Consider the following 22458-nt stretch of genomic DNA (forward strand, 5'->3'; position numbering starts at 1 on the left):
TCCCAAGTCTGGTGGTTCTGCTCCCTTTGTGTCACCCCGGGGGAGCCTCCTGTTCCATACACAACAACCTGTCCACACTGCAGTAGAGCTCTAGGGAAAGCTGCTTCTTGTCTGCCTGTTCTCCCCCCCGCCCTCCCAGCTCCCCTCCTCCCCCCACCCCCCTCTTCCCAGCCGTCACTGGGGGCTCCACCTTGGGTTAGGCTGCCAGCCCCAGGCAGGGCCACAAAACAGAAAAACAGGAATTGGCAAGCACAGAAAGGGAGAAAAACCACAAAAATCGGGGTTCCTTTGTCTACAAATCACGGGCTCCTGCAGGAGTGAGGCTGCACTGGCTACCCACTGCCCCAGATACTCTCTTGTGCTTCACAGTCCTCTGCAGCCTCCTTCCCTGGACACATGTGCTTGTGTGTGTACATGCCCGTACTGAACATCTGGGCCGGCTGGTTGGCAACGCACTCACTGTGCTTGAAAAGTAAGGAACCAACGGCAGAGAAAGGCCCTTTGTCCTGGAGGACGTCTCAGGCCACCAGTCCTACACACACATGTGCAGGTGCATGTGCACACACAGAAGCGCTAGGTTCTATGGGGCGGGCGGGCATTTGATCACACGGTGGTGACAGACAACAGGGGGTTGTACACCCGCTTGCCATCGGCCGAGCGTGTGCCGTGCGCCAGCATCTCCTGGATGGTGATCCAGTTGTCCAGAATCTTCTTGTTCCGCTTCTTCATAGTCTTGCGGTGGCTCAGGGCAATGATGTTCAGCTCAGCCCGGCTGTCACCACTCTGCTGCTCACGCAGGCACTCCAGGCGGCTCTGCATCATGAATTCACGCCTCTTCCGCTGCTCACGGGCCCGGATAAGGTGCTGCTTTCGCTCTTCCTTGCTCCAGTAGCGCCCCATTTTCATCTCGCTCACTGCATCATCATCCGTCGTCATGCCACTACGCTCCTCGCGGATCTTGAGCGCACGCGCCTTCAGCAGCCGGTCACGCACGGGCCGCTTGGCCACATAGCGAGTTCCGTCGCTTCGCACCTTCACCTTCCACTCCATGCGGGGGGCCTCAGGGGCCGCAGCTGCTGCACCTCCGACCCTGGGGCTACTGGCCAAGCTCAGGGGTGTGGGGCCCAGCTCCTCCAGGCTGCGTGGCGGGGCCAGCTGCACACAGCTGTGGTAGTGCTCGCTCTCAGCGCCATGGGGGCGCCGGGACAGATAAGGACTACCTTCAGGGCCCACTCGCTCTAGGGTGCCCCCGGCCTTGGGGCTGCGGGACACATGCTCCTCCAAGTGCTGTTTCCGGCTCCCATCGGGATCCCGTGAAAGGGAGCGGAATTTGACAGGGCTACCAGGTGCAGGGGTTGCAGCCTTGGCAGCAGTGGCACCAGCCTTGCCACTGGGGGTCCGGTTCAAGTTGGAGTTGCCAGCAGCTGCCCCCCGGCGTAGGGGACTGTCGGGTAGGGGCTCGGCCAGCAGCGGGGTGCTGCGGCAGCTCTCTCCCGTGTTATAGGCGCTCGTGCTGTCTTTGTCAGACTTCTCGGGCAGCTCGGAGATGTCAGGCAACTCATGCTTCTTGGGGTCCCCGGCTGCCAGCTCATACAGGCTCTCCTCATCGCGCTGCCAGGCCTTCAGGCAGCGCTCACGGAGCTGCTGCATCTTCTGTGCACGCAGGATGTTGCGGCACTTGAACTCAAGGTGCCGCAGTTCCTCCTCCAGCATGGCCATCTCATGGCCCAGGCTCTCATTGCGGTTCACATCCAGGGCGCTGTGGGCACCTACAGCACGAGGAAATAGCAACCCCAGAGGGTTGCCATTCTCCAAGTGACACTTGATCTCCAGCAGCTCCCGGTAGCGTTCGTACTCCTCGTCAGTGAGGCCTGGCACATCACCAGCGCCCAACCCTGCACCATCGGCCAGCAACGAGTCCATGCTGAAATGGAAGTCACGGCTCTGCAGCGCCAGACCGTCCCCCTGTAGGCCAAACTTGCGCAGAGTGCCAGGTGTGTTGGTGGTGCTCGGCGGCTCATCACCCAGCAGGTCATGCTCCGAGCTCTCCTCATTGCGGGTGCTCTCATCTGTCCTGCCCACGCCACTGTCCAGCTCCTGGCTGTTGCTCAAGCCCGGCCCCGTGTCGGAAGGGCGTTTCTCCTCCTTGTTTCCAGGCTACAGCAGACAGAAAGGAGCACATTCAGTCTGGGCCCTGCCTCTCCCCTCTCTTCCGACCTTGTGCCATCCACTATGCCCACCCCTCCTTACCTGCTGGGCCAGGGGGGATTTCAACTTGCGCACACGTAGGTCCCCCTCATTCTCGGAGCCAAAGTCATCCAGAAAGTCATCACGGTCGCTGTCCTTCCATCGTTTGGCCAGCTGCACACAAAGGGGTGGAGGTACCCCAGCCTGATAAGCCTGGTCTAGCCTGCCCTCTGCCCTAGTCTCCAGGAAACTAAGGAGCCCAAGGGATGGGTGATCCCCACCAGCCCATCATTTGCCATGGCCAGTAGATGGGCCCATGTCCCAACCAGTGATATCTTAGAGAGGTTCAAGGCACCCACCTGGCTCTCAGGCCGGGCCACCAGCAGAGAGATGTTGGTGTTCTCCTCCTGACTCAGGACGGCCACGGCCTCTGCTCGGTTCTGGACATCCACACCATTAATCTGTGGACAAGCATTAGGGCATGGGCCAGGCTCAGCACTGAGGCCAAGGCCTGCTGGGAGTACAGGGAGAGGTGCAGAGGAGCTCACTCACCTGCACGATGCGGTCCCCCTCACGAATCCTGCCATCTTTGGCAGCGATGCTGTTAGGGTTCACCTGCAAGGCACATGCTATGGGGCCCCTTTCCATAGGAAGGCAGCCCCACTCCAGGAGGCCCCCAAAGCAGTTACTTTGGGACCAATTATGGAGCCGGTTACTTCCCACCCTGTCTTTGAGCCAGGAAGCCAGATCTGTGGGTCTGAGACTGGGAGTTGAGGGCAGATAGGGCAGTAACGGGGATCCTACTGGACGGGGTTGGGGAGCCCCCAGACCACACAGCAGACTGTTGGGCAGGCCTACCTCTCCGACGTAGATGCCCAGGTCCTCCTCGTCATCCGTGCGGTAGCAGACCATGAGGCCCAGCTTGTCCCGGTGGCTGCTTTTGTACAGCTCCACCTCCTGCGCAAGGCAGCCCAGCACATGAGCCAGGCATGGCAGAGCCAAGCCAGCCCTGTCTCAAAATCGCCCCTGCCCCACCCCTGCCTGAATCTGAGCCCCATGGACTGTGGTAGCCCTACCAGGAAGTGCCCGAGACACGCACAAGACACACGGGTGGTACAGGACGGACATGCATAGGACAGAAACTCACCAACACACATGGACAATGGCCCTCCCTGCCCTCCCGACTCCGCCTGCCTTGGCCTAGACCTGGCCACAGGGCCATGCACTGTGCCCCAGCGAGCCTGCTGAGAGCCGGGCCTGGCCGCAGGCTCACCTCATACTCGAGCTCATCCAAACGGTCTGCCTCCTGTGGGGCGCCCTCCAGGAACTCCGCTGGGTCATAATACTCATGGCTGATGGGGGGGCTGCCCAGGAGAAGGGGGTCAGGCAGGCCATTAGCTATCATGCCCTCACCCCAGCTGTATACTACGTGGGGAGCTGGTCTAGGGTTCACCTCAGTGAGGAGGCAACCAAGCTCCTCATTACTACATGCAGCTTCTCCAGGACCAACCCCCCACACATGCAACGCCCCCAGGAGTTTTCCAGGCCCTGAGGGCACATCTGGGTCACACTGGAAGCCCCAATCTACCTCCAGAGTGGGTAGCCCAGGCTAAGCTTGGCCGCTGATGAAGGAGGGTGTCCCGGTCCCGGGTCCTTGCGGCCAGTGCTCACAGAGCCTGGAGCCACAGGACTGGTTGAGAAAGTCGCAGAGATAAAGACAGTGAAGAAAGGAACAAAGAAGGATGCAAGAAGGCGCAAGTGAGATGCTGGGGAGGCAGAGGTGATGATGGGGTGTCTGAGGAGGAGAGGAGGCAAGAGGAGTCCAGGCCGCCTTCGGCCCTGGGGGTAGAGACAAGGCAGGGCCACTGGACTAGCCCCTTTCAAGCTCTAAGGGCTCTGGGTGCCAGGAAGCCTGCTTCTGACCCTAGAGGGCAGGCCAGTCAGGCCTTGCCTTGCCTCTGGGGTGCAGGCAGCCAGCCCTCTGGGAGGCAGGGCCCGGGGCCCTCCTGAGGGCGACTCACAGCTCAGAGAGGACGTACGGCTCCAAGATGACTGCGGGTGGGGTGGGTGGGCGCAGCTGGCCCAGCGCCATGATGTGCTCGAAGGTGACATCGGTCTGAGTGCCACTGTCCACCAGTTGCAGGTCATGGCAGGAGCTGGCCCCTCGGAGGCGGGGGCTGCGTCTTAGCACCTGGATGACCAGGGGCTCCTTGGAGGAGCGTAGGGCCTCCAGGGTTTGTTCCTGAGACAGCCTGGAGAGCTCCTTCCCGTTTACCTGCAGAGACATGGCCCATGAGACACTGCAGGTTCCCCACACGGCACCATGAAGGAATCTGCCATATGGTCTGGGGGAACCTCTAGGCCTGGCCCTCGAAGTGCTGTATGTGAGCTCTGCCCTTGGCACTAACCATTAGGGAAGCCCTGAATTGGGCCCTGCCTCTGGCTTGGCAGTGTTGGGGCTGGCCCAGCAGGTAGGAGCTGGAAAGAGGAAGATGTGACAGGCAGTGTGTAGAGGCTGCAAGGCAGCCTGGGGAAGTGCCAAGGGAGGGCTCCTATCTAAGACTGCTACTTCTGGGGTACCTGATGTGGCTACTCCCAAACTCTGACTCAGCAAGCTACTTGGCAACTGAGAAAGCAGAGGTTCAAGACAAAGGGTCAGGTGTGGACCAGAAAAGAATGTGGGATGGACAGGAAGCGGGGGAGGTCTCGAGGGATGGAAGGGGGGATCTAGCCCACCCACTCATTTCTATAAGCCTTGGCCTTTGGACAGTCTCTTGGAGCTGGCGAGAGGCCATCCAGCACTGTGACCCAGAAGTACTCTATGGCAGAGATGGGACTCCATGGCAGGCAGGGGTGTGGCCTGAGAAAGGAGCAGTGCCTCATCACCAGATCTGGTCCACACTGAGGGGGTGAACAGAACCATGGGTGGGGCCATGGGCATACCATGCCCACAAAGGCAGGACAAGGACCTGTGCATTCCCTCACCCAGGGTCTGATCTCAGCCCTCTGAGCGCTCTTCTGGGTGCTCCACTGACTGACAATTTCCAAGAGCCTTCAGTTAACCCTGCAAGCAATGAAGCCAATGGGTGCAGCCACCCGTGAGCAAAGATGAGCCAGCTCAAGTAGGGCAGTGACCTGATGCAGATTCTGGGTGCCCCCATGGGGATCTGTATCCCCTAGTTACATAGCTGCAAGAGGGGAAGCAGGTTTGCAGGTACAAGCAGAAGCAGAACCCCAGGGGAGGAAAAGGGCCTGGGGTGTGGGGTGCATCCCTCTTTCCCAAAGAGGTCTACCCCAACTGTTCGGGGCTCCAGTAAGCCGGTGCAGCCAGGGGTTTGATCGTGGGAGCCCCATCATCCAATGCAGCCCTGTTCTGCTTCTCAACTATGTCCTCAGGGATATAATTACTGTTGGAAATGGCGGTTTGTGTTCTGTCTTGTCTGGTTATGAGACTTTTGGAGAAAATCAGGGCCAAAGGGAGAGTTCAGTGGGGCTGGACATGTGCCCACTTGGTCCTCAGCACCCCTGCTCCCTGAAGCATGCTAGGAGGACCCCACCAATGGCAAGTTTCTTCTACTGAGGAAATGACAAAGGGCTCCAGGAATCCCAGGTTTGATTCCTGACAATGCCAGAATCACTGGGAATGACCCTTAGCACTACCAGGAATGGTCCTCGGAAAATCTTTCAGAAAACTATGGAGGAGAAAAAATCATATATGCTCGCAGGGCCAGAGTGGGACAATGTTAGTAGACTGCTCTACATACCACTCACAGCCCTCAAGAAGGCTACAGAGATGAGCTGAACAGTACAGCGGGGCAGGGAGTGGGGGGCATCAGTTTGTTTTACATGTGGCCAACACAGATTCAATCCCCTGCACCCCATATGATCTCCTGGGCAACACCAGGAGTAATTCCTGAGTGCAGACCATGGCTGGGTGTGGCTCCCCCAAAAAATGTTGCAGAAAACCATACTGTTTTCTCTACCTATTTTTGACATACATCCTTATGTAACCTATGGTTGTAACAAGACATCCTAGAAGTGGAACTCTGGGATGAAAGAGTATGGAGGAGGGGCCTGCAACATGGGAAGATGAGTCAGTGTTCAGGAGAGGCCTTGGACTGAATCCCACTCTGGTCCCTGTAGCTAACTGATCTGGGATTCCTGGGGCAGGGATGAGAGGGGTGCTGGGGGGGGCAGGGTAAATAGATGATGAAATCAGCTAAGAAATCATGTGCTTCATGAGGCCAGAGAGATAGTACAGTGGGTGAGGAGTTTGCCTGGCATGCAGCCCACCAAGATTTGATCCCATATGGTCTTCAGAGCCCACCAGGACTGAACCCTAAGCACAGATCCAGAAGTAGGACTTGAACACCAAAGGAGAAGGAAGGAAGGAAGGAAGGAAGGAAGGAAGGAAGGAAGGAAGGAAGGAAGGAAGGAAGGAAGGAAGGAAGGAAGGAAGGAAGGAAGGGAGGAAGGGAGGGAGGGAGGGAGGGAGGGAGGGAAGGAAAGGAGAGGTATGCTTTCCAAGTTAGGGAATTATTCTTGTGTAAAGGGGCTGGCTGCATTACAGATGTGGGGAAAGGAGGGAAGCCTGGGAAGTGGGGGGAGACAAAGGGAAAGTGAGGATTGGCCTTAAAGCCCTATGCCAGAGACATGTGAAATTATTTTGGAAGGGGTTGAGGTTGAGATATACCAGCTGTGCTCAGAGCTTGCTCATTCTGTGTTCAGGGATCATTCCCAGTGCTACGGGGAATTGAATCTTGGGTGTGCCATGTGCGAAGCCAGGTCTCGACCTCTGCCCTATCTCTGTCCTGGACTGTGACATTGTTAGGGAATTCAAAGGTCAGTTGGCAGCCAGACCTTGACGACTTTCCATGGGTCAGCTCCAAAACAAAGGCAAGAATGCCTGGGGATCCTGGCTTCCTCGTGGGGCTACATTCCTGTAACCTGTGCTTCCCTAGTCCTAGCTTCTTTCCAGTCTTTCTGGGAGGTGCAAAGACCCCAGAACAGTTCTAGGCCTTGACAGCAATGGGCTGCGATGCTGAAAAGACTGTCACCTAGAAAGTGACAAAGGCACCCTGGGCTGTTGGTCTCTGAATGTGGGCCAGCTTCTCAATGCTCCCTCAAACAGCCTCGGGATTTGTGCGTGTGTGCATGTGTGCGTGTGTGTGCATGCGTGCGCACTCCCCAAAACTCCTGGGGCAGCGCGACAAGTGCCCAGTGGGACGCTCAGGTGACACTGAGGAATGCAGGAATGTCTTTCTCCCAGGATTCGTTACCAAGTAGCGGCGTTGCTATAGAAACCAGGCCCCGACGAGGGGGCTCGGGGCTGCAGGATGTAGGGGGAGGGGCACGCAGCCTCAGCTCAGCCGCCACGCAATGCCCCTGCCCGTCCACCTCGGCAGGCGCCAGGCGGTGCGGAGGTGGGTGCGGACCACAGGCCCACGCTTCTCATCAGCCACTGGTGGGGGGGACAGGGCCCTGCAATGAAGAAATAAGGGCCCCCAACCGGGAGCGAGAGCACCCCTAAAACGGGAAATATGGGGCAAAGAGCCAAGAACAGGTCGCCAGGCACTGGTCGCAATGCCACGTTCTGACGGCAGCGGTTCCCTGGCAGGGATAGACATGGGTGATGTCTGATAGAGGAGGTCCTGGGGGCCCCACCTCCACCCAAGGCATTCTTATTGCCTGTGGCCTACTTGGGGTAAAGGGGACCCTACAATTTGGGGCTCGAAAGCCGGAAACGTGTTCGGACGCAGACCTTCCCACCGGAAGGCCTTGCCACAGGATTACCACCAGAGGGCAGCACTGAGGCCGGCCTGGTCTTGCTGGAACCTTTCTAGAATCTCTCAAAATGGAGGGGCTATTAGGGTGGGCAGCTGGCTTAGCAGTCAGGGGGCCGCTTCGTGGGGTATGATGGATAACACCTCGACTGTCTGATACCGTGGACTTTCGGTCCTGGGGACAGTTGGATCATTAGTTGGAGCCACCGACCAGCCAAGACACGGGTCTGTGCGGAAAACCTGCCAGTCCAAGCACCAGAATCAGGCGCCAAGCAGAGTGGGGCTTGTCTGGGTCTGGTCAAAGGGGGTCACTGGGCACCAGGGCAGTCAGCAGTGGCTCTATGCTATGGGGATCAAGATCCAGGACTGGGGCTATGGGCTGTGTGGTGTGCAGGTTCAGGGGGTGGGGAAGACAAGTGGAGTAGAGCAGATCTGTTGCTCCACTGTACCATCCTCCTAGCCACAAGCACAGCAGCCTTGGTAAGGAGGAAGGCAGGCCCCTTGCTGTGCTCTTCATTGTGCTGGCATGCTTGCCTGGCACTGGTGTGGGCAGGGACCTTGGGAAAGCTCCCAGACTGTCCTGTTCACTAGCAGCCTCCTAGGGGATGGAACTGCCAGCGTTCCCAGCGTCCTCCGAAGAGCCCTTCGCCATTACGGCCCTCAGGTTCCTCTTAGGGCCCAAGGAGGGGTGCTACACTGGCCTAGGGGGTGGTCCATGGAGCACATGTTACTGCAGAAAAGCAGGCATCTCCTTTCCTGGCTGCCCTTCAGCTCACCAGGAGCCTTCTCCTGGGCTTCCAAGGGCAGTGGCATTACCCCTGGCACCAAACAGACAGATCCAGGCTCACCCCACTGCATTGGGTTGCTGAGCTATGCTGAAAGACATGATCAGCCCCAATGAGCATCATTCCAGCACCAGCCAGCATAAGCAGGAGCTGCAGTCAAGCCCCAAGGTGATCCTAACCATCCCACTTCTGGGGACCCCAATGAAGGAAAAAAGAAAACATTCAGGGGCCAGAACTATAATACAATGGCTGGGTATTTGTAGCACACAGCTACCCTGGATTCCTTCCATGACACCCCAGAAGGTCCCCTGAGCCAGGCACGAGTGATTCCTGGGTGTGTAGAGGCAAGAGCAACTCCTGAGCAGGCTGGGTGTGGCCCCAAATAGAATATATTCCTCAGAGCCTTGGAGCACCTCACTTGTTCTAGGTAACGGTCAGAGCAGCTGGTGTCAACTAGTCCAGCCTCAGTCTTTCTTGTGGCACCAACTGCAGCCATTATCTCTTTCTCCCCAGGCCACCCTGACCATTCGCTCCCTCTTTCTCCTGCCCTTTACCCATCTCAACTCTGACTGTCGCCATGAAAATGAATTGATACCAGATGGACTTTGTTTTCATGGCAGAGTAATATTTCATTGTGTTCCGGAACATTCCATTGCATGGAGACCACATCATGTGCCTGTCTACTCATGGGCTACTTCTGACTTGTAGGAATATTGCATCTCAGCCCCCATTCCCAGCCCCCAGGCACTCTGGTTTGCTAGAAGCACACCTCGCAGAGCATTTGCTGGCTCACAGATGGATGCTCAACCTTGCTGCCCTGCCAGAAATGAGGTTCAGGAGTGAAGGCGCTGCTACCCCAGCAATAGTCCTGCCAAGCCCATTCCTTTCTCTGACCCAATGGGAAACTCTTGAACTCTGATGAGAACAGGCATGGCCGAAAGTTCAGGAAGCAAACTGTGCGCATGTTCCCAACTTGACAGAACATGGCTATGTTGTTCTTTAGTTTTGATGGGCTGACAGGTCGCTCCTGAGGATGCTTGGGAAACCGTGTGGTACTGGGAATCAAACCCAGGCCTCCCACATGCACTCTTGTCCATTGAGATACTTCTCTAGCCCCTGTAAAAATTACTTGGGGGCATGTGTATATAGTACAGGGTAAGGAGCTCGCAGCTTAGCCCAACTCAGTCCCTGGCTCCCTGCTCACCGTCTGACATATTGGTCTCATCACTCAGTCCCCATACTTGGTCCCTCAAGCAGCAGTGACAGTAATTCCTGAGCACAGAAACAGGAGTTCTGAACATTGCCAGGAGTGGCTCTAACACGAGCCCCAAAACACTATTAACTCTTTTAAGAACAGGGCTCGAGGACATGGTTTGCAGAAGGCCTGGGTTCCGTCATGAATGAACACTGCAAAGTCTTGTCATACTGGCAGAGTGATAGAAAGAGTCTAGACTGCTACCAGTTGTGACCCCAAATCCCAGACCAAAGCAAACCACCTTTATAAGCACAACAAGGAAAGGCATTTTGATGGGGGTCAGAGCTACAGCACAGCCTTGCATGCATCAACCTGGGTTTGATCCCGGCATCCCATATGGTCCCCAAACCTGCCAGGAGTGATTTCTGAGTGCAGAGTCAGTAGTAACATGCTGAGCACCACCGAATTTGGCCCAAAAACACAAAGAAAAGGAGGCATTGTGGGCTGGGGGCAGCTGAGTGGGAGAACTGTGGGTTCCGCAGGAGCATGTGCATATGAGCCTCATGGTGCAGCAGGCAGCACCCTAAGCCATGCTGGGTGGGTGACAAGTGGCCTCTTTCACCTGCTTCTGTAGGTCCAGGGCCCTACGCTCAGTGGCCAGCAAAGGTTCAATTCTGGCAGCTGAGGCCTCCTAGTTTTTATCAGCGTTTCCAGCCATAAATGTGGCTTCTTCAGTGACAGAAAAGCCCTGAAGTACCTCATGGCCTGGATGTGGTCGAAGGGTCTATTCCACCAGCCTAGGTAGCCACTGGGGCTCCTCAGGGAGGTCAGGGGTGGGCACTGTACCTCAGAAGTAGGGCAGTGCTGTATGCCCCTCTTCATCCCTCATCAGCTGAAGAGGCAGGCCACCAGTGATGAGACCAAAGGCTGGGGACTGAGCATAGGAACCAAGCCCTGGGATTGAGTAATAGGACTAAGTGCTGGGACCTGAGTGCTAAGACCAAGTGCTGGGAGACTGAATGCTGAGAATGAATGCTGGAGGCCAGGTTCTGGGGACTGAGTCCTGGGACTGAGTGCTGGGGACCAAATGCTGAAACCAACTGCTGGAACTGGGTGCTAAGACTGATTGAATGTTAGGGACCAAGGCTTGGGACCTGCATATTGACAACAATTGCTGGGATTTGAGTGCTGGAAATGAGTGCTAGGAATGAACATTTGGGGATCAAGTACTGAGATCTGAGCACTGGATCCAAGTGTTGGAACTGAGTGCTAGGACATGAGTGCTGAGACAGTGCTGGGAACTGAGTACTAAGATTGGGAGCTGGTAACCCAAGTGTGGGGACTATTTGGGGTTTTTTTGTTTGTTTTTTGTTTGTTTTATGGGACACACCCAGTGGCGCTCAGGGGTGGCTCTGGGCTCAGAAATCGCTCCTAGGAGGCTCAGAGGACCATATGGGATGCCGGGGATCAAACCAGCATCCATCCTGGGTCAACCACGTACAAGGCAAATGCCCTACCGCTGTGCTACTACTCCAGCCCCAAGTATGGGAACTGTGATGGCACCCGAGCACTCGGGATCCAAGTGTTAGTAGGTGACACATGAGCAGGGCACCACCCAGTATGTGCCAGGTAGGGGGTGCAACTCTCACTGGGGCTCTCTAGCTAGTGCTGTCCACACAGGAATAGGTGAATGGCCATGGGGGCAGCAGGGAGCACCTCAGAACAGCAACCGGAAAAGGGGACAGGACACTGGATGCCACAACACAAGCCCAAGAGAAGGTAGTCCCACTCTGGGCAAGGTGAGTGAGATGTTGAATGGGTGGGTGTGGGTGCTGGGAAGGACAAGAGGGCTCAGCCTCAGCCAGCTTCACCAAGCAAAACTGTGACCCAAATGCTATGGGTGGAATTAGTGTCCAAAGATAAAGTGTGGGAGACACTCAGGATCAGAAATGGGGATCACGCTCCATTTCAGGGCACTGGAACATTTGGGAACCGGAGTGCACCAATTATCGTGAATGGGACAGTTGGCATCAGGTGTATTTCCCCACAAGAAACGTATAGAATAGTCACCACAGCCAGAGACCATGGGGCCTTTTCAGATGTGAAACACAATTTTGGTCTACCCCCCCAAAAAAAACAGAATTGAAGGCATCTGGAGAGTGGGGCCAATAGTACCATCCCATGCCAGTGGCAGGGACACACATTCAGTGCCCAAGTCCATCAACTCACATACCATTCCCAGAAAACCAAACCAAGCAACATGTGACTGTTGCCACTGGTTTCCACTTAACCCCTGTCATGAGGTGCGGGAGTGCAATTTGATCCCTAGGACCATGTGCCCTCCCCCCCAAACATATGGGAACAGCTCTGAAAATCACCAGGTATAGCCCTAAAACATGGGTACACCATAACACTGAGTGACACTGAACTAGAGACCAGAGTCTGGAGAGCCTAAAGTGTGTGTGTGGGGAGTTCAGTTCTGACACAGGAAATTAGGGAGATAACTTGAGACCCAGCTGGGCTGTGACTAAGGTACTTGAGTTGCAGTGACAGCAAGTAAGGCATTTGATTGGCAACTGACCCAGGTTCAATCCCTGGCACCCCACATGGTCCCCTGAACTCGCCAGGAGTGATATTTCAGCACAGAGCCAGGAGTAAGCCCTGGCACAACAAGATGTGGCCCCTACATAAAATATAATCCAAAACAAACAAACAAACAAACAAAAAACTAAACAACAACCCACCTTTACTCACATCTAGCTACCCAACATCCATTGTTTTACCAGCTGAGGAGGCTTCTGGGTCTGTGCTCATGTGTGGAAATTCTGCCAGGGTCTTAGCGAAGACCCCATGGGCCAGTGGCCAAGTCCAGGGAGTGGAGGATACCCACATGTCCCTGTGCTTGCTATGCACCCCATCCCACCTCCTTGCCCAGGGCTAGGCACCAACGTTACTGAGTGTCCACAGGCGCTACAAGTATATCCTGGGGTCCCACTTAGGCAGTGAACCTGGCTCTGCTGTCTCCTATTTGTAAAAGTCTTGTTCTATGCTCCCAGGAACCTCTCCAGAGGCTGGAGTGGAGAAAACTGTTGGGGAGCTCTGGGCCTTCCCCAAATTACCAAAAGTTTCTCAGAGTGTGGTTTGCAGCCAGCCCGGCTGGATGAGAAAGGCCCAATTTAGCACCCCCCTTGACCCTGTGCTTGAATAAAGGCTTTGGGGAGGGGCACTAGCCCGCAGAGCCCCTTGGGGAACCCAAAGGACTGGCACTTTCCCCAGCTTGCAGCCTCACTGCCCTCCACCTTGGGGCCTGCTGCCTTTCCAGGAGCACTGGCTTGAAATGTACCCCCAAGCTCTGCCTTGACAGGGGAGGGGAGAGGAAGGAGACTCCAACTCCTGACAGTGGGACAGAATCTCAGCAATGAAGAGGCATCTCCTGAGCAGGCTGGCATAAGGATGTAGGAGATGTTCCCTGGAGGATGATCTCCAGCAACAAGGGCAGGAAAAGAGCACATAGGGACTGGGATGTGGGGGGTCACCTCATCAAGAAGATGCTAGAATCACACTACCTGGTGACCAGGAACAAAGTGGTACTTAAAGAAAAGCAGAGATTATGTAGGCATGGGCTGAGGTGCCAGACTCCATCCAGGGAGTTACTTACTGAGGTGCTTCTATGTGCCAAGTCCACCTGTGAAGGGCCAAGAGCAGGTAGTGGGGCAAGAAAAAGGTGGAGAGATCTGAACAGAGTGGGCACAGAAGCAGAGAAGGTCTGGCTGCTAGAAACAACCAGAGAGCTGCCAGGCTGAGAGACCACAGCAAGAGAATCCAGAGCCAGAATGGTGTCTCCATGGCTCCAGAAACAGCAATGACCTTTCATGCTAAACACCCAGCAGCCCTCCATGCAAAAATCAGCAGCCTTTCATGCAAAACCCACTGTTAAGGACTGGAATGGGTATTTGTCCACCTGGCATATGAAAAATCTACCTAAGTTCTCACTGAAAAAAGAGTGGAATCTTTTCCCCAAGGAAAGAAAACAAGCCCACTATCCACTCTCCCCACACCTGACAATCTAGAGGTGCTAGCCAGAGGCAAGAAAAAAAATCAAAGACACTCGAGTGCGAAGTACAACTTCTCTATTTTCCCAACAGCAAAACCCTATATAAAAAAAATTCTAGGGCCCGGAGAGATAGCACAGTGGTGTTTGCCTTGCAAGCAGCTGATCCAGGACCTAAGGTGGTTGGTTCGAATCCCGGTGTCCCATATGGTCCCCCATGCCTGTCAGGGGCTATTTCTGAGCAGACAGCCAGGAGTAACCCCTGAGCAACGCCGGGTATAACCCAAAAACCAAAAAAAAATCTAAATAATGGGCCCGGAGAGATAGCACAGCGGCGTTTGCCTTGCAAGCAGCTGATCCAGGACCAAAGGTATTTGGTTCGAATCCCGGTGTCCCATATGGTCCCCCGAGCCTGTCAGGGGCTATTTCTGAGCAGACAGCCAGGAGTAACCCCTGAGCACCACTGGGTGTGGCCCAAAAACCAAAAAAAAATCTAAATAAGCCGCTAAAAACGTAATAATGAACAAAGCTTTTTTTTCTTTGTTTGTTTTGAGGCCACACCTAGTGGTGTTCAGGGGTTATTCCTGACCCTGCACTCAGGAATTACTCCTCAAGATACCTGAGGGACCACATAGGATGCCTGGAACCAAACCAGGGTCAGGGACAGAACCTAGGTCAGGTGTGCACAAGGCAAATGCCATACCCACTGCACTATAGCTCTGGTCCCAAATAACTTAAGTTTTGTATGGCTATAAGATATACAATCAGGGCCCAGAGAGATAGCACAGCGGCGTTTGCCTTGCAAGCAGCCGATCCAGGACCAAAGGTTGGTTGGTTCGAATCCTGGTGTCCCATATGGTCCCCCGTGCCTGGCAGGAGCTATTTCTGAGCAGACAACCAGGAGTAACCCCTGAGCACCACTGGGTGTGGCCCAAAAACAAACAAAGAAAAAAGATATACAATCAGGGGCTGGAGAGATAGCATGGAGGTAGGGTGTTTGCCTTGCATGCAGAAGGACAGTGGTTCAAATCCCGGCATCCTATATGGTCCCCTGAGCCTGCCAGAAGCAATTTCTGAGCGTAGAGCCGAGTGTAACCCCTGAGTGCTGCCAGGTGTGACCCAAAAACAAACAAACAAACAAAAAGATATAGAATCAATATACAGGGGCCCGGAGAGATAGCACAGCGGTGTTTGCCTTGTAAGCAGCCGATTCAGGACCAAAGGTGGTTGGTTCAAATCCTGGTGTCCCATATGGTCCCCCGTGCCTGCCAGGAGCTATTTCTGAGCAGACAGCCAGGAGTAACCCCTGAGCACTGCTGGGTGTGGCCCAAAAACCAAAAAAAAAAAAAAAAAAAGAATCAGTATACAAAAGTAGTCCCATTTCTGGAACTAGAGTTGGTAGGGGTCTTGCCTTTGATCTCAGCATCCCTTATGGGTTGTCTGAACACTGCCTGGAGTGATTCCTGAATGTAGAACCAAGAATAACCACTGAATAATGCCAGGTGTAGCTCAAACACCCTCCCTCCCCGCAAAAAAAGAAAACGTTGGGCCGGGAAGGTGGCGCTAGAGGTAAGGTGTCTGCCTTGCAAGTGCTAGTGTAGGACGAACCGCGGTTCGATCCCCCCGCGTCCCATATGGTCCCCCCACACCAGGGGCAATTTCTGAGCGCATAGCCAGGAGTAAACCCTGAGCGTCAAACGGGTGTGGCCCAAAAACCAAAACCAAAAAAAAAAAAAAAAAAAAAAGAAAACGTTAAAAAAAAGTAAGTCCCATTTGTTTTATGTTTTCTGGGCCACACCCAGCGGTGCACAGAGTTTACAGCCCTACCAGCTGGATTATCGCTCTGGCCCCCATTGAGTAGCATTTCTATATAGTGACTATGAGAACAGGACCAAGGAAAGGTGGTTGAAACTAAAGCAGAAATTACTCAGGCATATCCTTAACCAAAACAGAAAGAAATGAAAGACCCAAATAGAAAGACATTTCCCATTTACATGTACTACTGGCCCAAACTGACTCAGAATTCAATGCAATTGCGACAAAATCCCAGCTGTCTTTGTTCCAGAAGTTGGAAAAGCAGATCATAAAGTTCATATGGATGCTCACAAGAACCAGGACAGGGCCCGGAGAGATAGCACAGCGGCGTTTGCCTTGCAAGCAGCCGATCCAGGACCAAAGGTGGTTGGTTCGAATCCCGGTGTCCCATATGGTCCCCCGTGCCTGGCAGGAGCTATTTCTGAGCAGACAGCCAGGAGTAACCCCTGAGCAACGCCGGGTGTGGCCCAAAAACCAAAAACCAAAAAAAAAAAAGAAAAAAAAAAGAACCAGGACAGCCAACAGCCCTCAAGTGGTTGGGCACCTGAGTTTGAGGTGGTTTCTAGCAGAGATGGAGAAGAGCTGAAGGTCTTATGCCTGCTGACTGCACAGTTTACTCTGAAGTACAGGAGAGGCAGCCACACTTGGCAGAAAAATCAACACTTCTCCCAGAAAAGATTTGCAAATGACAATAAGCACATGAAAAGGTGCTCCACAGCATTTAACTATTAGGAAATGCAAATCAAGAGCACAAGGAAACAGGAGACGAGGCCTGCTTTAATCAGAGAAGACAGCAAGAAAGGAACATCCGACTCTTACCTTAGGGGGGGATGAAAAGCAGGAACCTGTGCAGAAAACAGTCTGAGTAGCTCATCAAGAAATGACGCCTGCATCTACCATATGATGCAGAAATCTATTTGGTGATGATATGTGCCCAGAGGAAGTGAACACAGGATCTGGCAGAAACAGGAATAGTTGCGGCTACAGAGTGGCTGTAACCCAATTGCCCAGCATAGAAGGGCAGAGATAGGGTCTGCAGGGAAGGAACTGAAGTCCTCAGTCCTGTCACAGGTTGGTCAAGGGTGCGAGACAGGATGACAAAACATCAGGGGTGCAAGACAGGATGACAAAAGAGCCAAACACCGAAGGTCCTAACAGAGCCTGCTCAAGTGTAACAAGCCCAGGCTCCTTCCCCAGCACTATCCGGTGCTTCTGAAACAGGCAAATCCAGACAAGAGACAGGTAGATAGTGGGTGTGAGGAAGGGGCGCTGGGGGGGGGGTTTGGACATGGGAGTGCTAGTGAGTATAGGGTTTCTCCTTACTTAAGGGGGATGGGCATCACTCCAGTTGGTGCTGAGGGCCACATGTGATGTCATCCGTATGGGACACTTAAGCACTTTAATGTACTTCAATCCCTTCCTCCAGCATCCAGAGCTTCTTGGGTTTTTGTTTTTGTTTTGTTTTTTTGTTTGTTTTTTTGTTTTGTTTTTGAATCATACCTGGCAGCACTCAGGGGTTCCTCCTGGCTCTATGCTCAGAAATCGCTCCTGGCAGGTTCGGGGCACCATCTGGGATGCCAGGATTCGAACCACTGTCCTTCTGCATACAAGGCAAACACCCTACCTCCACCCTATCTCTCTGGGCCCCAAAGAGCTTCTTGTTAAAGTGAGAATATGTCTGGAATTAGATAGTAGTGAGAAATGCACAACTCTGAAAATTCTAGAAACCACTAAATTAATTGGACCATCCACAAAAGTGAATGTTGTCATATTACTGAAGCTGTGAGGGTAGAAAGGCTGTGAGTGCCTGGCAAGCAGAGAGGGCTGGGAAGGTTCCTGTAACATAGCACTCAAAGATCCAGAGATTGGGGCTCAGGTGCACTGTCGGGGGTCCCTTCCACTGTTGAAGTACTTACAGTAGGTAAGGACAGATGTGGGCACTATTGAGGTCACATGTCCTGGAAGCATGACAGGTGGGCAATGAGTTGATGGGGGAGTGGGGGTAACCTGGTGAATGTCCCCTTCTGATCCACACAAAGCAATCTTGGGGGAGCCTGGGGTGGTTAATATCAGCTATTCTTTTATCTCCCCTAAATCTTAAAGGCTGGCTCTTTTGTTTTGCGGGTTGGGAATCTTAGTCATTGCTGCTCAGGGATCACTCATGGCAGTTCTTAGGGGACCCTATGCAGTGTCAGGCATGGAACCAGGGTCGCCCACTTGCAAAGTCAGCACCCTACTCCCTCCACTATACTCTCCCACCTCAGAATGCAAAGTGAAGGCAGGAGACCAAAGCCATGGCACTAGGGAAGGCACTTGCCTAGCACATGGTCCACCAGGGTTCAATCTCTGGCATCCCATTTGGCCTCCTGAACCCCACCAGGACTGATCCCTAGTACAGAGCCAGTAGTAATCCCTGAGCATTGCTGGATTTGAGTCCAAAGCAAAGATAAAAGAAATGGAAAACAGGGGCTGGTGAGGTGGCGCTAGAGGTAAGGTGTCTGCCTTGCAAGCGCTAGCCAAGGAAGGACCGCGGTTCTATCCCCCGGTGTCCCATATGGTCCCCCCAAGCCAGGGGCGATTTATGAACGCTTAGCCAGGAGTAACCCCTGAGCATCAAATGGGTGTGGCCCCCCCAAAAAAAAGAAATGGAAAACAAAACAAAATAAAACCAGGAAACTACAGGCTTGAGAGTTCCGAGAGACAGATGTGTGTGTGTGTGTGTGTGTGTGTGGTGTGTGTGTATAGAACTTGCCTAAGGCTGTGTGTGTCTTCAGCATTACCCTTGTGATCTGCAAACCAACAAGAGTTGCTTAAGGTCCGAGTGAACTTTCAAGGGGAGCCATGCCTCTGGAGCTGCAGCCTAGCCCAGGAAAGCCCCAAGTGCCACTAGCTACTTTCCTGCTAGAAGCTCTCCAAATTACTTGTCCTCACCTGGAGTCCCTTTACTACCCCTTGGGGCCCAAGTAGTGCTCATTTCAGGCTGCAAGTGAGGCAGGTTTGGGAAGTCAGGAGCCTACACTTGGGGCTCTTGGGAAAGCGTGTGGGCCAGGGGTCCTGGGGCAGTGGTACCCCACGGTCCCTCATTCGTGGCCTGGCCTGGGCTTATTCCCCAATAGATGCCACTGAGACGAGGCCAGTGAGGTGGGAGGGGTGTGCACTAGGTGAACCGGGCAGAAGTGGGGCAGAGCGTCAGGCCAGAAGAGGGGTCTCTAGTCACTCAGCTCACCTGGGAATGTGCACCATCTTCATCCCAAAACAGGGGCTCCCCATTCTCCAGCCCAAGATATCTGGAGGTGAAGTGCCTACTTCTGGACATCCCATCTCCTCAGGTTCTTGCTACCCTCCTCATAACGTCGGGGGTCCCCATTTTTCCAGACCGCCCCGTAGAACTCACACAGGACGCACAAACGCGTGGGCGCACACGCGGACGGGCACAGGCACGCACTCACGAAGTCACGGCACGCACAGAAAGGCCGCCCCCTCTGGGCGTGGGGTCGCCCGGTGGCCTGGCGCCCCTGCTGATCCACGCCCCCTCCCCCCCGCACGGCCCAGACATGAGCCAAGCCAACCATGCCTGGCTGGAGCTGAGGTCTGGGGGGCGTGGTCTGGACGAGCTGCCCCGTCCCCCATGCCGGGTGAGCCCTGCTCTGTCTCCTGCCCAGCCCGACCACCCAGGTCTCATGGGGGCGGAGCACAAGTTCCCAGGGTCGGCCCCGGGCTCGCTTCCCCGTCCACGCGGAGAACCCCGGGCTCAGTCCCTCAGCACGGCAGGCAGCTTCCCACGGAGCGCCCACCCTTGGCAGTGCCTGCCTCCGACTCTCAGGACCGTCCAGGCCTCCCCCCAGGCCCCTGCCCTACCTGCAGCATCACTTTGTACTGCTCCTCTGGCTTCTGCACCACGCACATATTACAGCCCATGGTGCTGGCGGGCAGGAGGGCGCGAGCGGGAAACGCCTTTCAGTGCGCGGCACGCGGGACCTCGGGTCCCGGGCCGGGGCCGGGGGCCATCCCAGAGCGCGCGGGGCGGGGGGGGGCGCTGCACGCCCGTTGGAGTCCCTGCGAGCTGGCGGCGGCCAGGCGCGGGCATGCTCCCCTGCACCCGGCCAGGAGAAAAAGGGCAGCGGGGGAGGGGCGGGCGCGCCGGGCGTTGCTTGGCTACGACCCCCCCAGAGTCGCGGGGGCGCGCCGGGCCGCCAGGGGCCGTCAGGGGCCGGGGGCTGCGCACCTCCCCGCCCGCGGGGCTCGCCGCTGCCGCTGCCGCCTCCGGCTCCTGCCCATGGTCGCCCACCCCAGGGGCCAGGCCCTCGCACTCGGCGCCACGGCCCGGCCGGCCTACTGGGGGAGGCGGCGTGGCGGCAGCCCCCGCCCGTGTTCCCAGAGCCCGCTCTTCGGCCCGTGGCCGGCCCCGCCGTCTCCAGCTCCCGCCCGGGACGACGGGCACGCGCGTGTGCCCGCGGCGGCGGCGGGGGAAGGGCGCGGGGACGGGGCGCACGCGCGCGGGGGGAAGCAGGGAACGGGGCGGGGGGAGCGGGCGCCGGCGCGGGAGGCCGGGCCGCGGGGACCCGACGAGGGCCAAGGGGGGGCGCCCCGAACTCCCGGCGTGGGGTTCCCCAGGCGCCGCTGCTGAATGTGCCTACTAGCGGAGCGGAGCTGGGGTCCCTCGGGGGTTCGAGGAGGGGGGCGCGATTTCCGCCGTTTGCTTTCCGGGGTCCGAGCGCCTCTCGCCCTCCCTCCTTCGGCTTCCGCTGCTGACGGCTTCTCTCCTGGCACCCAGCGGGCCGCTCGCCGGCGTGGACACTGACACCTTTGTTTGGAGACAGGGGCGGAAGGGAAGGAGAGTAAGGGGCCGGGCCGGGTCGGGAATACCAGGAACGCAGGCCCAGTTTTGCAGGGCGCTGCCTACCTGAGGTCCCAGCCTCAGCTCCCCATCCCCAGCGCATTCCTGCCCTCTCCCGCAGCCCTTTGCAACCTAAAAAGGAGCCCGGAGTTGTGGCTGGCCGTCCCCGAGGACCGGCCGAGCGACGGAGATTACTTGATTGAATTGCTGCACGCTTCATTTCCAGGCTTTGGCAGGGACGAAATCATTAACCACACTGGGCTGCTTAATTAGACGCGGTACTGGGGGAAAGCGCCTCCAAAGCACCACGATGGAAACCAGGTGCCCCGAAGGTCTGGCAGCCCCAGCTGGGAGCTCCTTGAGCCAGGTCACTAATGGTGCCAAGTGGGATCCCCCTGCCAGCCCGTACCAAGTTGCATTCAGCAGGTGCTGGGCACCGGGAGTGGCTGGCACCGGCTCCCGTTGGGGGCTAGATCCACACACTTAGGAACTGTTAAAGGGGGTGGTCACACCACATCCCAAACCCAGTGGCCCAAAGCAGCAGATGTGAAACCTCTCAGTCGTAGGACTCTCCAGTTCAACCCGGTGCTTCTATGCAGGTTCTGGGGTTGGCCCTGGGCTTCTCAGGGTGCCCAGCCAGCCTTGAATCCATCTTGGCCTCTCCCCAGGAGGACTCTGTGACGGGGACCAGCTGATTCTTCCTCTGAACGCAGCTATCAGGACTATACAGTGCAGAGAGCCAGAGCCTGAGCTCAGCTCCGTGACCTCTTTGTTTTGTGTTGGGGCCACACCAGTGATGCTCAGAGGCTACTCCTGGAGGGCTTCTTGGAGGGGTGCACCCGTCACTAGCCCCAAGGCCTGAGCCTATCGTGGCTTCCCTCCTGGATCACCCATTAGGAGGCATCTCAGAGGGCCAGAGAAAGAGACAGACATGTTTCCTGCACTCCAGGTGCTCAAGGTCACAAGCACCAGGTAGCCCAGTGCCCTATATCTGGTCACCACCTCTGGGGTGCCTGTTAAGCAATCCACAATGAATTCCCTGGTGACTGGGGATTACAATGAGCACCATCAGTCCCATTCTCGAGCTGCATTTGGGGGATAGGGCAAGCACAGTAGGTTGGGGTCCTGTAAGTTCTGGAGACAAGGCTCCAAGAGAGTAAATCCACAGGATTCCCCCACCTCATCTCTGACTCTTCAAGTGCTTGTCTTTGTCTTTGCCTGGGTCTGAGGTGACTCTGTTGCCATTAGCCGAGACTATTGGTGGCTGGTAAGGAAGTGCCCTGGTAAGGAAGTGCCCAGGGAAGGAAGTGCCTCTGTGTTCAAGTCTGGCACCATGGACAGAGCCTGCCCATCACTGGCCATGCTGTGTGGCTGGTCCAGTGCACCCAGAGCTGTGTGATGAGACCTGGAAGACTGCCTGCTGGGTGAAGGGTGTCACACAAGTGGACCCTGGGGAAGAGCCTCTGCTCAGAACAAAGTGTTGGACAGCAAGGGAGATAGCACAGCCAGGCTGGACAGATGCATGCTCATGGTGAACTTTGTCCCAGCCATTAGTTTTATTTTGGAGGCCACACTCAGGGGTACTCAGGGTCAATTCCTGGCTCAGAGCTCAGGAGCAAGCCCAGCAGTCTTGGAATGGAACCAGGCTCTGCTACATGCAAGGCCAGTGTCTTAATGCCCTGCTGTCTCTCTGGTGCCTCCTTCTATTTTCCCCTTTGGGTTTGGGGCTACCTCCCAGGGATATTTCGGAAACCAACCACAAGGCATCAGAGATCAAACTGGAACCTCCAGGACCAGAGCAATGT

General features: G+C 55.7%; 1 protein-coding gene across 3 annotated transcripts; it reads right to left on the minus strand.

Annotated features, from left to right (window-relative positions):
• Window positions 1–166: 166 nt before the first annotated feature.
• On the minus strand, window positions 167–19947 carry PDZD4 (PDZ domain containing 4). 3 transcript variants are annotated; one of them, XM_049767482.1, is made up of 8 exons: window positions 19675–19947; window positions 4227–4462; window positions 3461–3551; window positions 3046–3144; window positions 2740–2802; window positions 2547–2648; window positions 2251–2361; window positions 167–2157 (listed from the first exon to the last, which is right to left on the minus strand). In XM_049767482.1, the coding sequence occupies exons 1-8, from the start codon at window positions 19732–19734 to the stop codon at window positions 604–606; spliced, it is 2316 nt and encodes a 771-aa protein (XP_049623439.1). In that variant the 5' UTR covers window positions 19735–19947; the 3' UTR covers window positions 167–603. The 3 variants fall into 3 exon arrangements, with proteins under 3 accessions (XP_049623439.1, XP_049623438.1, XP_049623440.1); XM_049767481.1 differs by having other exon boundaries at window positions 4209–4462; XM_049767483.1 differs by lacking the exons at window positions 3461–3551; window positions 4227–4462 and having other exon boundaries at window positions 19675–19946.
• Window positions 19948–22458: the final 2511 nt, after the last annotated feature.

Source organism: Suncus etruscus, chromosome X (assembly GCF_024139225.1).
Source record: "Suncus etruscus isolate mSunEtr1 chromosome X, mSunEtr1.pri.cur, whole genome shotgun sequence".
Classification (NCBI taxonomy): Eukaryota; Metazoa; Chordata; class Mammalia; order Eulipotyphla; family Soricidae; genus Suncus; species Suncus etruscus.

What these genes read in the sequence shown, in the direction of transcription:
- PDZD4 (XM_049767481.1), bottom strand. Translation starts at nt 19,734, where the DNA reads ATGGGCTGTAATATGTGCGTGGTGCAGAAGCCAGAGGAGCAGTACAAA. An exon ending in TGGATGAGCTCGAGTATGAG is followed by an intron (nt 3,145 to 3,460) that starts GTGAGCCTGCGG and finishes TGCCTTGCGCAG; the next exon opens with GAGGTGGAGCTGTACAAAAG. An exon ending in AATCCCCCCTGGCCCAGCAG is followed by an intron (nt 2,158 to 2,250) that starts GTAAGGAGGGGT and finishes TGTCTGCTGTAG; the next exon opens with CCTGGAAACAAGGAGGAGAA.